The sequence below is a fragment of the Protomyctophum parallelum genome, assembly GCF_964188405.1.
Source record: "Protomyctophum parallelum genome assembly, chromosome: 1".
Classification (NCBI taxonomy): domain Eukaryota; kingdom Metazoa; phylum Chordata; class Actinopteri; order Myctophiformes; family Myctophidae; genus Protomyctophum; species Protomyctophum parallelum.
The window spans coordinates 77,637,146-77,655,004 of NC_139697.1; the positions used below are offsets into that span (position 1 = coordinate 77,637,146).

Here is a 17,859-nt window from a genome sequence, read left to right on the forward strand (position 1 = left end):
TATCTGCAGACAAGTATCGGCAGAGAGCCATGTATGCTCTGCAGCATTCTCAAGGTGCCTTACATGGGGCCCTGTATGGGGCACCTGTTGTGGGGGATTCCGTCTTACTGGGGGTCTTCAATGCACATGGGCAATGACAGACACTTGGGAGTGGCGTGTTTGGGAGGAACGGTCTCCCTGATCTGAACCCGAGTGGTGGCTTGTTATTGGACTTCTGTGCCAATCATGGGCTGACCATAACAGTTATGGTCAGTATATGTTATCCCAGGAGACTCGGGACAGCCAGTTAAGAAACTCCACAGTGGAAAAGCCCCAAAGGTTGGTGAGGTCCGTCGAGAAATGCTGAAGGTTCTGGGTGTTGAGGGGATTGGTTGACACTTGACACATATTTTCAACATAGGGACAGATAGGGTGAGAAGTTCAGTCATGTGAGAGAGACTCAGAGTAGAGTCGCTGCTTATTCGCTTGGAAAGGAGTCATCTTAGGTGGTTCGGGCATCTGGTTAGGATGCTTATCGGGCATATCCCTATAGGGAGGTCCTCGATGCACGTCCCACTGGGAGGAGAATCCTGGGAAGACCAAGGATGAGATGGAGGGATTACAACCATTCATTGGCCTTGGAACGCCTCTGGATCCCCCAGGGGGAAGTTACTAATGTTGCTCTGGAGAGGGAAGTCTGTAGCTCTGGTGGAGCTGTTGCCCCTGTGACCTGCATGACTAAGGATAAGCGGTTGAAGATGGATCTTTTCAATATTGCGTGGAAGTCTGGTACAGTGCCTAAAGAGTGGCAGACTGGGGTAGTTGTGCCATTCTTTAAGAAAGGGGACCAGAGGGTGTGTGCCAATTTTAGAGGTATCTCATTGCTCAGTCTCCCTGGTTTACACCAAGGTACTGGAAAGGAGGGTCCGGCCGATAGTCAAACCTCAGATTCAAGAGGAGCTAAGTGGATTCCGTCCTTGTCGTGGAATAACTGACCAGCTCTTCACTCTTGCACAGATCCTGGAAAAGGCCTGGGAGTATGTATATCCAGTCTACTTGTGTTTTGTGGATGCAGCGTGCAGGAATATGGGGTGAGGGGGTCCTTGTTGAGGGCCATTCAAACTCTGTACACCCAAAGCGAGAGCTGTGTCCGTGTGTTGGGCAGTAAGTCAGATTTGTTTGTGGTTGGGGTTGGCCTCCACCAGGGCTGCACATTGTCACCTATCCTGTTTGTGATATTCATGGAAGGATCTCGAGACGCAGTCGTGGAGGAGAGGGTATACGCTTCAAGGAGCTAAGGGTTGCTTCACTGCTTTTTGCAGATTATGTTGTCGAGTGTTTGGTGGCCATAGGAAGAGGATCAGCATCTCCAAATCTGAGGCCATGGTACTCAGCAGGAAACCGCTGTATTGTGCAATGCTGGGGGAAATTTAATGTCACCTTGTTGAGACTTATTTGATTAATTACATATGCATATTTTACCACAATTGTGATTGTAATGAGAAAAACATTGTTTTCTTTTAGCGGTGCTCCTATATGCACAGCTTTGTGTGTACGTGTGTGCATGAGCACGGAATGTGCTCAGCTGATTGGCTGATGATGTATAATGATATGAGTGAAAATTAGCAAAATTTTATAACAGAAGCAAAAATATTAGATCTGCTGTATTATTGTAAATGGTGGCGGCCATTTTGAAAATGTGTATATTTCGTAAATGAAGGATGATGCAACTCGTCTCTTTGGATAAATCTTTTCCAATTGCCCTAAGGCCCTTCCATGCCAAAGGGAAAACTAAATAAAAGTTTTAGGGGTGAGGGGTGGAAAGTTACCCTGTTAAAACGTATTTTACGATTTAAATTAGCATATTTGACCCCTATTGTCATGGTAACGAGAAAACTATTGGGTTTTTTATTCTTGAAATTTAATTGGATTCCTTGACCCTAAAAATTTATACTTTGGCACCAATATTATTATTATAGCTCTAACAGAAGAAAAGATACGGGCTATGCTGTATTGCTGTAAATGGTGCTGGCCATTTTGAAAAAGGTGTATATTTCAGAAATGAAAGGTGATGCAGCTTGTCTCTTTGGATAAATCTTTTCCTATGACCCTACGGTACTTCCATGCCAAAGAGGAAACTAAATGAAAGTTTTAGTGGATGAGGGGGGGTAAAGTTACCCTGTTAAAACATATGTTTTCGAATGAAATGTGCATATTTGACCACCGTTGTCATGGTAACGAGAAAACTATTGGATTTTTTAGTCTTGAAATCTATTTAATTGGATTCCTTGACCCTAAAAATGTATACTTTGGCACCAATATTATTATTATAGCTCTAACAGAAGCAAAGATACGGGCTATGCTGTATTGCTGTAAATGGTGGCGGCCATTTTGAAAAAGGTGTATAATTCAGAAATGAAAGGTGATGCAGCTTGTCTCTTTGGATAAATCTTTTCCTATGACCCTAAGGTACTTCCATGCCAAAGCAGTTCTCTGTATCATGACTTGAAGTTAACGGCGAAAATTTCGGCCTTAAATCTTCCACTATGGGGAACAGAAATATCAGAACCCACCGGTGGTGCTGGGAGAAAACATTGCATAACAACCACCACAAAACATATGCAGAAGGAATGCAGGAAGAATGCATACTGAGTCTAGGTGAGCTTAAATAGGCTACCCTGCCCAATTGGTCAGTTAACAGCAGAGAAGCGGGTATAAGAATTGTTTTATCCTCATAGTTACATGCAAAGCAGCAGGAATAAGAATTGTTTTATCCTCATAGTTACATGCAGAGCAGCGGGTATAATAATTGTTTTGTGCGCATAGTTACATGCAGAGCAGTGGGTATAAGAATTGTTTTGTGCTCATAGTTACATGCAGAGCAGTGGGTATAAGAATTGTTTTATCATCATAGTTACATGCAGAGCAGTGGGTATAAGAATTGTTTTATCATCATAGTTACATGCAGAGCAGTGGCTATAAGAATTGTGTTATCATCATAGTTGCATGCAGAGCAGCGGGTATAAGAATTGTGTTATCATAGTTACATGCAGAGCAGCGGGTATAAGAATTGTGTTATCATCATAGTTACATGAGAGCAGTGGCTATAAGAATTGTGTTATCATCATAGTTACATGCAGAGCAGTGGCTATAAGAATTGTGTTATCATCATAGTTACATGCAGAGCAGCGGGTATAAGAATTGTGTTATCATCATTGTTACATGCAGCTGAGCAGCGGGTATAAGAATTGTGTTATCATCATAGTTACATGCAGAGCAGTGGCTATAAGAATTGTGTTATCATCATAGTTACATGCAGAGCAGTGGCTATAAGAATTGTGTTATCATTATAGTTACATGCAGAGCAGCGGGTATAAGCCTGCCCCTCTGGATCTCAACCACGTCAAGCTGACCCCTAATCAGAACACTCTGGTGGAGAGACTGGCAGAAAATGGACACAACGTCTGGGCAAGGGACCGGGTTCGACAGGGCTGGACCTACAGTATTGTGCAGGTAACTCCTGGTTACACTTTCTCTGGTTCTAGAATATTTATTAAAAAAAAACATTTTATCTAATGATATAGTCTATAAGTGCATCAAACAGTTTCCCAAACAGTGGGTCGGGACCCAATTGCGGGTCGCATACCGATTTTAGAGTGAATAGGTCCCTCCTTTTCCAAACATTAAAAAGAAATCCAAACCATTGGTCCAAAGAATTGAATGAATAAAATTAAATCAATCAAAATAAATTCCACAAATGTAACTTTTAAGTGGAAGTGAAAATAGCAGATCTACTAGCTCACTATGCGGCGTGAAGCGACGCGTTGTGAGCTTGTAAATCTGCTATTTTCACTAGTAGGCTAGTTTGGGTCCCCACATCAAATTTCTATTTTGGTTCATCATGGGCTCGTGTTAGTGTATAGTGGTATAGTTAGTGGTTCCCAAACAGTGTGACGATTCCGAGTAACAGTGCTATGCTGTGGGATGAGTAATAATGTGTGTCTTTGGGTTATTGCAATATATTGTATAGTATAGTGTATACAACTAAATTATATAAAAACGTATGCATTTTATTTTATTAATTAATTAATTAATTAACATTAATTAACACTGTTTGCCGTGTATAGTATCTACACAGCAATTATTTATTATCTTAGCAATTATTCGGTTATGTTTTTTATTAATCGAATAATAATGTTTTCTTTATATTTATATATATACACAGCTATATAATATACATAATACGTACGATTACGTGTTATTTTGTCAGACAACAATTTCTGACAAATATATATATATATATATATTTTTTTTACATTTTTTTAAAACGTCTATAATGACATGCCCAACACAGGGATTGATTTTAAATCGATTAGTTTGATGAACCGTTGCTTCCCTTCCCTGGTCATGAATATTATTCATTAATCATTATTAATGACACAATCATGTGTATTCTTCTCATACAGGACATATTGAACAAGCGTAATCCACGTCTGGTCCCGTACAACCTGCTGGATGAGAAGACAAAAAAGACCAACAGAGAGACCGTGTGCGCTGCCGTCCGCACACTCCTCGGCTATGGCTACAACATAGAACCACCCGACCAAGAGAGCAGTACGTTTATCTCACTTCCGCCAAGTTTAATAATAATATCTATCTATCTATCTATCTATCTATCTATCTATCTATCTATCTAATCTATCTATGTATAAATGCACCTCTGTCTCGGTACGTCTGTCTGTACGACACGTCTGTCTGTCTGTCTGTCTGTCTGTCTGTCTGTCTGTCTGTCTGTCTGTCTGTCTGTCTGTCTGTCTGTCTGTCTGTCTGTCTGTCTGTTTGTCTGTGTGTAATCCACATAACTCGAGAACCGTTCGCCCCACCGACTTCAAATTCGACACACACATTCCACACCCCCACAGGGAGTGCAGTGGCCGGTGTTAAGTCGGTTGGACCCACGGTTGTCCAGAACCGCCACAAAAAGGCCTCTGTCCGGGTCTGGACAGGCCCCAGCCCAGGGTCCATATATGGAGCTGGCCTATGTATCTTTTAACCATGATACAATGTTTTAAAAAAATCACACCTGTGTGAACTGAGTGGTGCAACTCCCCTCTCCCCCTGCCTCTCTCTATCTCTCTGTAATTAGCAGGCAACAGTGCAACACTATCTCTCTCTCTGTTTCTGACACAACAGCGCCACTTTTGCCCCTACTGGTACTCATAGTCACATAAGTGAAGACGGACAGACATTGCTGTTCCTGTTCCACCACTCAAAAACTCATCTTTTGACAACATGACAACTGAATTTATGTGATATCTTAGCCGATTTCTGATTTCAAAATAAAATCCATCCATACATCCATCTATTTAAAAATCACACCCGTGTGAAGTGAGGTGAGCTCTTATCATCGTACATCATCATGCATCATCTCATACTGGCCAATCAGAATGCCTCTTGCCTGTTATAATATAATATAAATATGAGACGGACAAGATGACGTAAACTTTCCCGTCATTGTCAATGGCATTTAATGTTTGTGTTGCGGACATTTTGTGGGGACAAAAGCTGTATAGGAGGGGCTAGCACCCCTAATAATTTAACTAAAAGCAAGAGTGAAGAAATAGGTCTTGAGTTGTGCTTTAAAGCTGTTTACAGTGGCTGCCTGTCTTATAGGTGAAATGACAAATACTGTTCTGTTTACTGGTACCTAGTGCAGTACACGTTGTCAAGCAGGTACTACAATGTACTATGACAACATCAGGTCTGGGGGACCACTAGGGTAGCCTGTGGCATTAGCTTGATTGATAACGTGGATTCAAGTGAATCAGTCTGGTAGTCTCGCAAAGCCAGACAGCTATTCCACAATCTGTATGATAGAAGCATTTGGAAATTGTGAGAGGCAACAGTCCTGGCAACGAGAGACAGATCAGTTTTGCTAATGGCAGGTTACCACGATGGGTCCAAATTAAACCCTTATGGGTGTGTACAAATGTAACCAATTTTACATTCTTACAATTTTTACTCTGTCCGAGTTAAATAAACACAGAGGATGGGGTCCCAGAGGGACAAAAATGTATGCCTGATGGCATGCAATATTATGCCCATATATTGGGTATGTTGGTCATATGGATGGGGATTCAGGCCAATCGGATTGTCATTGTTGGATAGAAACCTTGGATCTAAATTGTTTCTTAAATAGCTCACAATGTGTTGCATCACAACGTATTTTCTTGTAGAGCGATAGGCAAGTTTAGTAATTTCAAACAAGATTTTACATTTTTAATTCATATTTAGATTGTATTAATGTGAGAACAATGACTTCTAAATAGCACGCTAACTTTACAGGAGGAGAACGCCTGAAAGGCCGGGACCTGAAAGCTTTGAATCCCAATCAATGATATCACTGGTAGGTGGGTTTCGGAAATGTCCAGAGCCCTCCTTTGAGACACAGATTGAGTAGAAACACCACCATATTATAATAGTCATTAGTGAGAAACAGTTGTACGTTGAAAAAGTATTTTTATAAATATTGAAAAATGAAAAGTATTAACAAGGGCTTGTGACTCAATAATAACTGCATTGGAACACGGGTTCTTTTTTCCATTTCCTGAAAAGTACAAGGTTTCCACTCGACAGCCAATATGTATGCCTACTGTACATTCAAGTGTCGGACACAGCGGTACACGCACTGTTTGATGTCAATCGGACAGATACACACCCAAATGTACATGCACAGTCGCACACACAAGCAAGCAGAGATTTGCGTAACTCATAGGATAATGACAAGCAGAAAACTATCAGGCTGACTGGCAACGCAAAGTGATGTGTCAATGATCCAGCAGTATTGGTCGGTACTTGAGTTTTTGGGTGAATCTTATAAGAAAGAGGCCTGCCTTGTAATTTATTTCCACCTTGGTCTGTGTTAATAAATTGCTGTGTGATCCAGTCGGGAGCGGATGATATCGTTACATCATGCTGTAGTCATTGTTTTGTAGTCATCAAGCCGGAAGCCTCAAAACAGAACTTCCTTTCCCTCAATCCGGAAGAATAATACCTTCCCAATAAAAGCCTTGATGCTGCATAGTTTCGCTGATTTCTAAAATATGAATGCAAGTGTACTTTCCAGACTATTTAACATATTATGTATATCTTTGTTATCCCATTGGGAAGGTATAATTTCTTCCGGTTTGAGGGAAAGGAAGTTCTGGTTTGAGGGTTCCGGGCCTCCGGCCTGATGACTACAAAACAATGACTACAACATGACGTAACGATATCATCCACTCCCGATCCGATCATAAACCCGAAAAGGAATGCTTCCCTGGCTACTTCATTGTCATTGGGAGGTGAGCAGGCACTGGTAGGGATGCGTGGGAAATCTGGCATACGGACAAGCTGGCGCAGTCCCGCAAAGCTGTTTCACGCACACGCACAACAGGAATTAAATATGTTGAGCTTTGTTTTCCCATCCAAACAAGAATGCAGGCGTTGTCATTCCCCATATCAAAAGACATATAACCTACAGGTATACTCTCTCTCCCTCTCTCTCTCTTTCCTTTTTTAGCAGTTCCCACCCTCCCTTCCTCCCCCAGGTGACATCATGGTTCGATCGACCGGCATTCTTTTCTCCACGTTTTATGTTTTGGTGTCATTCATATATATTTTTGCAAGGAGCTCAGATGGGGCTTAAACCCCTGCCCTTTCTCAATTATTATTCATTCATTAATTCATTTATTCATTCATTCCTTTATTTATTCACATTGAGGTTGCCCTCATTTGCAATGTCGTCGAGATACATCACAGTACAATTTCATTTTCACATCAATATTCACAGTGATAAAACACTACAAAACATCCCTATCGTGTGATACACACAAGTTTAAAATCAGTTGCAGACACTTGTGGGTAGGTCTGCAGACTCTGCAATCAAAGTTAAGTTGTAGGTCATTCCAAGTGGTTGGGGCATTCAAACAAAAGGCTGTTTTCCCCAGTTTGGTGTTTACTTTGGGGACCTTTAGTGTGAGCCAGTCATACTTCTTTGAAGTATTTTACGTAACTTAAATTTGTATTAGAATAATAGTTGTGCAACTTCAGTGGGAGTTGCCAAAATTAAGTCCAAAATCCATGAAAACCATGCCGTTATAATATCCTCTTGTTTTTAAACAATATCTGTCCTATATTGCCTGCTTACATTTGCTTTATTCTAAATGTTTGAAAGCGCAACTTTGGTTGCTTATTTGTCCCCTTCAATAATTCCAATTGGTATTATATTTTTATATATCGTTGTTATTGTTAATAATTAGTCACCTTTAAAACGAGGTATAATTGTAAGGATTGTGGGATGAGCCATACTGCTAAACGTGTGGGTAGCTAGTCCAGGCCATGGAACATGCATGTAGTAGGTAGTGAATGGAGGAATCCAAGAGGAAAGCAGGTAGGAAAGGCTGACAAATGTAGCCGAATAAGCATGCCTCATATTGGCTACACAGGTGGCGGGCTAGTGTAGATGACTTTACAAGATGGTAATGGTATCAGAGAGTGGACTGGGGTCCAGACGGTGTTAGAGTTATAACAGTAGCTCGTAGAGGAAATGGAGAACACGGCGAATACAAAACACATGACAACCAGAAATACAATGATAGCCACGATGACGATTCCAGTGAAAAGGGTCCAAATCACCCTGCGCCACATACTATTGTTATGCGACCTTTTGACCTCAGCCTGAAGTGATCTACTCTGAACTGGACTCTCAAGTTTTTGCTCGTCTTGTTCCTCCTGGACCTTCGAGTTATTTTTATTTGAAGGACAATCCACTTCCACTTTTGAAGAGGCCAGGAGTTCGACCTCTTCTTTAAAGGACATGGGGGTTCGAGCTAATTCATTGTCTCCCGCTAAAAGGCTGCAAAATGTACCACATGCAGCCTCTTCCTCCTTGCTCTCCAATTGACTCTTAAGGTCCTGGATCTTCTCTCTGAGGACCACTACCTGCTCCTTTTGCATATGGATAATCTTATTCTTATCCGTCAGCTCAATCTGAGCCTCATCCACTTGGCACTGAAGGGTTTGTGGTTCAGCACTGGGGTTGCCGATATTAACTTCATTCTTGGCTATCTGAAGGCTTCTCAGTTTCTCCGCTGTCATCATTGTCTCCATCTGTTCTTTCAGAAATTTTTTAATTAGCGTTTCTGTACTGCTTTTAATATCCAGGTGCTCGGTCGGAAGGTTGCTGGCCCTGCAAAGCAGCTCCTCTTCAGCCGGAACGGCATCTCTGCTCGACTGCTCCAGACTTTTCACTTGGCGTGAGAGGGTTGAGTGCTCTGACTGCAGATGACTGACTTTATCATTAACATTATCACCTGTCACTTCGATTAAGCTCGTCAGATGTTCAGTGTCTTTCTTAAGTTTTCTTTGAGTGTGTTCAATCTCGGCTATTCTGTCATTTCTTGAATCCACATTATCATTAACATTATCACCTATCACTTCGATTAAGCTCTTCAGATGTTGATTGTCCGTCTTAAGTTTTCTTTGAGTGTGTTCAAGCTCAGATATTTTGTCATTTCTTAAAACCAACTCTTCTTTAAGCTCACTTAGAGAGTCTTCAAGTTTGGCTATTCTTTCACTTGTTCCATCCATGCATTCGTAGATTAAATTATACAGTTGATTTTTATGCCCGGCTCTTTCATTTCCTTCATCCATCTCTTCGTTAAGCTCGCTTTGATTGTGTTCAGAACCAGCTATTCTATTTATTTTATCCATCTCTTCTTTTCTGTCGCATCGAGTGTGGTGAAGCTCGGCTATTCCTTCGTCCATGTCTGTAAACTCATAACACTTACCAACTGCAGGATTCTGTGATCATCTACTGCATACAGCCTTGTGCTCTGTCTCTTGTTGATCAAGCTCCAGTCTGACATCACACACACAACTGAAACCATATATGGGCTGTCTCCTGTCCACCGATTAGTGCAGATATCAGGGATCTCTATATATAGGCATGTGAGTTAACTTCAGACACAACAGAAACGGTTGCCTAGCAGCGCTGATTTGCATTGACGTCTGGCTTGTCAATATTTAGGCATAATAATAATAATAACTATAAAATAATGCTCCTGAAGAAACAGTGTGGGCTCGAGCAGCTCCCTGCTCGACATGACGTCACAGCCCCCCTCCCTCTGTCTTCCTATTGGTTGACCCACATGACGTCACAGCCCAGCAGGAAAACGGGCCCGGGAATAAAGATGTACGATAAGAGCCCATATTGCTCCCGAAGGGACATTTGTCTTCACAGTCTGTTCCAATCAACCAACCAACAGACAGACAGACTTTTCAAAAAGTATTTATATAAAGACGGTTACGCCGCGGACAAAGCCAACTCTGATCGTGACAAATCATGACAACAAACACAATATTTTGTGCCGATCAAATAATTTGAAAGAAGAAAATAAAGGCAGGATACAACACTATTTATTTTGTTTTTCTTCTTACTAATTATTTGATCGGCCCAAAACATTGTAATTATTGTCATGATTTGTCACGATCCGAGTTGGCTTTGTCCGCGGCGTAACCGTCTTTATATAAATACTTTTTGAAAAGCCTATGGAGAAAATGAATGGAGAATAATTTCCTGGGCCACTCGTCGTTCTGAAAGGGGGCGGGACTGCGACGCTCTATAAGTGTGTTCAGATTTCTGTATGCAACATAGGGTGGTTACTCTTCTCTCTCTCCATCCTCCCTCTCACTCTCTCTCCCCCTCTTTCTCCGTAGCGTGTGAACAAAATCAAAGGTGTCTATTTGTGCTGTCAGTACTACTGTGAAAAATGTATGTCCCAACTGCTTATGCAATACATGTTGTACCCATTGTCATTGAGTATCCTTTGTACCCGTATGAATGACCTGGACATCTTTGTCGGTATGTCGTCTGCCTGTGGTATACAGGCTTTTTTGAGGGGCGCTAGCCCCTCCTATGCCCAGCTTTCTGGGTTTGTGTAAACACAAACAAAAGTGAGGACTGAAATTGTGATTAGCCGGAATGAGATGATGTATGATACTATGAGCACACGGGTGTGATTGTTTTTATCCTTATACTTAACTTATTGTTTATGCCTCAAAATGACAGGTATACAGGTTTTGTAGCAATTCCCATCAATTGTAGAAATATTAGACCTAAATTGTCAAATGTTCGAGCTTGTTCTAATCATGTATATACTTGAAGACATTTTCCAAATATTTTATGTTTTAACATTTTGGGGGAAAAATGACATCGAGGTGGTCACTCTGTATTCACCCTGAAGCTCATTTGAAAATGTATCCTCCTGCCATTTGAAAAATAAATGCCAATAAGCACATACTGTATATTGCAGGGGCACTAATCTTAAAGATTCACAAAGAAAGTTTTCAATAAGACAAAGGTCCGAAGGCCAGTCGTTTTGGGCGTTCTTGACATTAAAAAAATATAGGCCACTGCCCTATAATTAAGCCTTTTCCTTTTGTCTTTTATATTAGTATTCAGTGATTTGGGTGATTTGGAAAAACCTCCAGTCCGCCCCGGTAACAAGCTGTGCACATGCGCGCACTACAGTGGGGACACGCAACAGGCCAACAGCACGCACCCCAAGGCCCGCCCCCGCTCGATCATGATTGGTGATTGATGACGGCTGGGCCACCTAGCCAAAAACGAAACCTACGTTTTTTGGAGTGGTGCAACCACTCCAAGGAACAGCAATGTCCGTGTCTATGTGTTGTTCACCTATGTGTCCGCCTATGTGACGTTAATGAGCACCAGTATGACTATTAGTACCAGTAGGGGCGCTGTTGTGCCAAAAACAGAGAGAGAGAGTGCTGCACTGTTGCCTGCTAATGAGAGAGAGGGGGGGGGGGGAGGGGAGTTGCACCACTCAGTTCACACGGGTGTGATTTTTTTTTTTATACCACAGGGGTTAACTGGGGACAGGGAGGAACTCCTTATATGGTCAGGGAGGATTATCACAACAAAACAAAAAATAAGTGATATTTGAATTAAGTGAAATCACTGAATATACTTTAATTACCTTTAATGCTCCCACTTGTGTGCAACCCGCAGGTGGCCACGGTCCAGGAAATGGCCGCGATGACAAGATCCGAGTGTTCCGGGCGGAGAAGTCTTACGCTGTGACCCAGGGGAAGTGGTACTTTGAGTTTGAGGCGGTGACAGTCGGGGAGATGAGAGTGGGCTGGGCCCGGCCCTCCGTCCGCGCCGACACTGAACTGGGCGCAGACGAGCTGGCCTATGTCTTCAACGGCTACAAGGTAGGAGAATTTATTTTTTTATAAGGTCATTTACAGGCAATTTGTTTCATATTATAAAAAGTGTAAAAGTAAAATAAGTGACATTACAAGAAAGAAAAAAAGAAAAAGACATAGTAATAATACATAGTAATATGATTTGCCTTGTGAGTGCCTTGGGGATGAACTTGAACTTTTCACTGTGATATGGGAGGTTTTAATGTAGGGTATCTGGGCAGCGTCTCTACCCATTTGTAGAATCTGCTTCCAGATATTCTGCCACTAATCTCCTTTTGAAGTTGGGGAGCTTAATTTGTAACTGGGCTGTCATATATTCCATCTTATATATTTGTTACTGATCAATAGTAGGGGGGGGATAACTTTGATTTGGCATCTCTATTTTGTCTTTGTTATTATCATCCATGTCATTATTATACTGTAGGTGAACACCATTAAACATTTTCACAAAATAAAATGGCTTTGGAAGTGCAGGACAGGAGTCCTCTCTTTTTGATATATATTGTTAACTAAAGTTTTATTCACGTGTGCTTTAGGCTCAGCGCTGGCATGTGGGCAACGAGTCGTTTGGTCGTCAGTGGCTGTCTGGGGACGTGGTTGGCTGCATGATCGACCTCACAGAGATGAACATCATGTTCACCCTCAACGGCGAGATGCTGATCAGTGACTCCGGCTCAGAGATGGCCTTTAAGGACATCGAGATAGGAGAGGGTGAGCGACTCAGCGAGGACACCGTACTCTGCTATGTCATGATGATCTGTTCAGTATATATATCTGTCGGGCGGGGGCGGAAACATTGTCTCTCCAAAACTGTTACTTTTGAACCCATTAAAACTAGGATAGCATATGTGTCATTTTAGATTTTTGCGTCCTCTATTCAAAAATAGCAGATGTAAGCTTGCAGTGTATAAGCTTGCAGTACTGCAACATTTTTGAAAAATCTTGAAAGTATGAGATTTAGAAGACTTTTGTAGAATGGGTCTCAGGTCTTATTGGTTTAAGGACAGACTACACAGACAGACTTAACCAACCACTTTCACTTAAACAATTTAAAAACTAGTGACAATACTGTAGATTTACTTGTAGATCGACTATTTGACACTTTCCAATGTACTAGAAAACGGAACTAGCAAAAAGCAGGAATATACAGTATGAAACCTGCTACAACTCTACTAATTGATAGTTATAGTTCTAATTCCTGTAATGATTTCTTCAATGTGTGCGTGTGCGTATGTGTGTGCTTGCGTGCACGTGCTGTTGAATCCCCCAGGCTTCATTCCTGTGTGCAGTCTGGGTATGTCTCAGATTGGCAGAATCAACCTGGGCCAGAACGTCAGCAGCCTGCGTTACTTCACCATATGTGGCCTGCAGGAGGGATTCGAACCCTTCGCCATCAACATGAAGAGGGACATCACCATGTGGTTCAGCAAGAGCCTGCCCCAGTTCATCCCTGTGCCCGCAGACCATTCACACATCGAGGTACAATGTAATAGAGTGAATGGTTTAATTCCACAACGAAGCAAAAATAATATTCCTACATGAAATCCATCTGTTCTCAACTCACCCCAGCTCAACTTTATTGTCACATCACGTTTTCATGATGTATAGTTTATGTGCATTGTAAATCACAGATGATATTTTCCTTACATTTCATCTTAATGATTCTTTTGTGTTCTTTTGTTTTAAATGCCAGCAATAATAGCAATGTTATTTTGTTTTAATGTCAGCAATCATTTTGGAAGAACTGGATTGAACTGAATTAGTTCAAATTTAGTTTGAAATTAAATTCTGAGCTTGTAGACTGGCTATTTTCTCTGAATTTTCGCCCCAGAAAAGGGATACTAAGGTTCAAGTGATTAACCGACAGCATGTTGTAGAACACTTCACCAGTCCAATAGCGAGACGTCGTTTTCCCCACCGATCCCACCGTTCCACGTTTCCTCTGTGTCCCCAAGGTGACTCGCATGGACGGCACGGTGGACAGCGCCCCCTGTCTGAAAGTGACCCACAAGACCTTTGGCTCTCAGAACGCCAACACGGACCTGCTGTTCCTCAGGCTCAGCATGCCCGTGGAGTTCCATGAAACCTTCAAGGTGACGGCGGGTGCCACCCCGCTCACCCGCACCCTGACGGTCCCCGAGGACGAGGTGCTGGAGATGGACCCCAACTCGGACTTCGAGGTGCTCAAGTCGGCGGCCAATCGCAGGGAGCAGGAAGAAGACAAGAAGGAACCCTCCGTGCCCAAGGAGGTTCAGGCGCTCAAAAACGGAGAGAACGAAAAGGACGCCTCAACGGAGAAGAGCAAGAAGAAAGGGTTCGTATGGATCTGTACATCAAGAATGGCAATGTCGGTTGGTTCAAATAAAGCTTTTGGAGCAGCACAGCCACACTAAGTGGGCCTTTAAGAATCTAGTTTTGACTGTTTTGTTACTTCACTGCTATAAATCGAAAATGTTTACTTCAAACAAAATGAGGTGCAAAGAAGCCACTGTAGCTATTTGATAAAGATCAAATCTGAGACCTCTAAAATAGCATCATCCGCACAGAGCTTCTTGGGTGGCCTATTTGTGTCTGTCCTTTTGTTGTCCAGGTTCCTGTTCAAGGCTAAGAAGGCTGTGATAACACCACCCCCTGCTATCCTGATGCCCCGCTTGATGGATGATGTGGTGCCAGATGACCGTGATGATGTTGACATAATCCTCAACACCACTACAGTAGGTCTCTCATGGTTTGATGTGTGATGATGTTGGAAGAAGAAAGTCCTTATGCACACCTACAGGGTGCGCACTGGACAGGTGCGTTGGATAACTGTAACTGGAAAAGCAGGATAAAAAGGGATCCCACACATCACTTACAGCATTATTTTTATTGAGCATGCACGCACACACACACACACACACACACACACACACACACACTTTGAAAACCACCAGTGTTTTCTATATATTTGTACAGTCAATTTGTTTAATGATTACTCACCTCCTCTGTTGCCAGTACTATTACTCGGTGAGGATCGTTGCGGGACAAGAGCTGGGTGGCGTGTGGGTGGGTTGGATAACACCTGACTACCACCAGTTTGACAGCCACTTTGACCTCCACAAAGTTAGAAATGTCACCGTCACTGTCGGTGACGACAAGGGCAACATTCATGACAGGTAGGTTTACAAAATATTATTATTATATGGGATGGTAAGCTAAGAAAGACAGATTATCAGTTACTCAGAACAAGTCCTGCCTGTTAGCATTATTAAGTTTCATGTGTAAAAGATATCAACGTGTAAAAACTATAGCACTTTGTAGGTATTTCAAAACCTGCCTTACAAATATTTTAAAGATATAGGCAAACTATTTAGTTATGCATTTCTCGTGTAGTGGTTAGTCGTATTAAAAACGCTCATATAGATGATTCCTAACGATTAAATATCATGGGCTCCTTTCTCTGTCTAGCATAAAGCGCAGTAACTGCTACATGGTGTGGGGAGGCGAGTTCAGTAGCTCCCAGCAGACCCGGGTCAGCCAGGAGGACTTTGTGATTGGCTGTCTCATTGACCTGGACACAGGACTCATGACATTCACCGCCAACGGGAAAGAGATCAACGCATTCTACCAGGTCAGGAGAGCTGTTTGTAAATCTCTGTGAGACATACAACTTATATGAACTGTACCACAGACATTGAACCACATACACACTAAAGCGTCCCTATTCTGGGCATGTCATATAGTAGCCAAACATTTGGTGAAAATAGGCAAACATTTACCAAAGTTTGTCGGCAAGTATATCTGGTGTAGAGGGAGAAAATGATGGGGCCATGGATAGACACGTGGGGGACCATGGCCCACACAGTGTATAGGGTTTAAGTAAGTAGGTTGAAGGGGCTTATTGTCGGTATCGGCTGAGAACGAGGGCCTGTCCCCTTTTCAATACGCTAGACCCACGGGAGATGGATACACCTACTGTACCATGATCAGCTCCCAGTCCTTACTAACTTACCCAAGCCGTGCTACTCATACTGTACGTTGAGTTGGCAGTGTCCGGGATCGAAACCAGAACCTTGTGGTCCAAAGGAGTGTTTTTTACTACGATGTGCTGAACATACATAACTTGAACATGCAATGATTTCTCCTTGCAGGTGGATCCCCACACCAAACTGTTCCCAGCTGTGTTTGTCCAGCCCTCCAGTCAGAACATGATTCAAGTAGATCTAGGCAAGCTCAAGGTCTGTCGCAAAGCTTTTCTCAACTCTACAATAGAGTACTGAAGTCTGATGTAAAAACATACTGTATCTTATTCCCAAAATTATTCACAAATTGTGTCTGTTAAAAACATTCCTGAGATTCCTTGGATTTTGTGACATGGTATGCGTGTGTTATTATTTAGCTTGTTTGATTAAACAACTGAGACCTGACAATGCTAAATCCAATGTAACACAACGTGACGGCGCTTGCCATGGTGGTACGATTGTACGCCTTTTCTCATTTTCTTCTTCACGTCCCACCAGAACATCATGCCTATCTCAGCGGCCATGTTCAGGAGCGAACGGAGGAACCCCATACCGCAGTGTCCGCCGCGCCTCGACGTCCAGATGTTAACGCCGGTCATCTGGAGCCGAATGCCCAACCACTTCCTGAAGCCGGAGATGGCGCGCATCAACGAGAGACTTGGCTGGATGGTGGAGTGTCAGGAGCCCCTCACGATGATGGCCCTGCACATCCCGGAGGAGAACCGGTCAGCATTCTACCTTTTAACGAAAACATATTTTCTTTTTTTGCTGTCTAAAATCGCCAACCTTTTTGCGCCTCTCTTCTCAGCTGCATTGACATCCTGGAGCTGTCGGAGCGCATGGACCTGCTGAAGTTCCACTACCACACTCTGAAGCTGTACGGCTCGGTGTGCGCTCTGGGAAACAACCGCGTGGCGCACGCGCTCTGCAGCCACGTGGACGAGTCGCAGCTCTTCTACGCCATCGAGGACACCTATCTGCCCGGGCCGATGAGGAGCGGCTTCTACGACCTGCTCATCAGCATGCACCTGGAGTCCGCCAAGAGGGGGCGTCTGGGGACCAACAAGGAGTTCATCGTGCCAATGACGGACCAGACGCGCAGCATCAGCCTGTATTCCGACGAGGCCAAAGCTCATGCGTTGCCCGGGGTGGGGCTCACCACCTGCCTGCGTCCCAAGCTCCATTTCTCCTCCACAGGCTTTGTGGGAACCAACCTCGACATCTACACCTTGAGTCCCGTCATCCCCTTGGAGGTAATTCAGGACAGTGTGATTTTTTCCCCCTGGCCAGTAGGATACAGCAGCTGTGACAACAACAACAATCAGCAAAAGTGTGTGGGAGGGAATGAAGGTACTTTATTCATCCCCTTGGGGGAGACTAATTGGGGAGAAAAGGGGGGTGTTAAAAAAACACTACTTTCAGTTGTGAGTGTATGCCCTTGACACTCGTGCCAAAATTACGCAGAAACTTGTACCAGAAAATAAACAACTTGTTGCTTTCCAAAATATCCTCGGGTGCAAGAACCCTGTATCACTCCTTTTCGCGGTCATCGGAGCCATCTGAGCAGCCAAACACAGATATAGGTCATCCCCCTCCAGGCCAGTAA

The 17,859-nt window shown here is 43.0% G+C and overlaps 1 protein-coding gene across 5 annotated transcripts in view; it reads left to right on the forward strand.

Moving 5' to 3' along the window:
• LOC310874532 (ryanodine receptor 1-like) overlaps window positions 1–17,859 on the forward strand; it is a 125,325-nt gene that overhangs the window by 31,274 nt on the left and 76,192 nt on the right. For all 5 annotated transcript variants that reach the window (XM_083787381.1, XM_083787382.1, XM_083787385.1 and 2 more), the window contains exons 25-36: window positions 3,333–3,492; window positions 4,446–4,593; window positions 12,053–12,258; window positions 12,789–12,963; window positions 13,523–13,731; window positions 14,208–14,566; window positions 14,843–14,966; window positions 15,247–15,407; window positions 15,700–15,862; window positions 16,383–16,469; window positions 16,752–16,978; window positions 17,062–17,506. In XM_083787381.1, coding sequence (XP_083643507.1) covers window positions 3,333–3,492; window positions 4,446–4,593; window positions 12,053–12,258; window positions 12,789–12,963; window positions 13,523–13,731; window positions 14,208–14,566; window positions 14,843–14,966; window positions 15,247–15,407; window positions 15,700–15,862; window positions 16,383–16,469; window positions 16,752–16,978; window positions 17,062–17,506 — 2,464 coding nt within the window. The remainder of the gene's footprint in view (window positions 1–3,332; window positions 3,493–4,445; window positions 4,594–12,052; window positions 12,259–12,788; window positions 12,964–13,522; window positions 13,732–14,207; window positions 14,567–14,842; window positions 14,967–15,246; window positions 15,408–15,699; window positions 15,863–16,382; window positions 16,470–16,751; window positions 16,979–17,061; window positions 17,507–17,859) is intronic.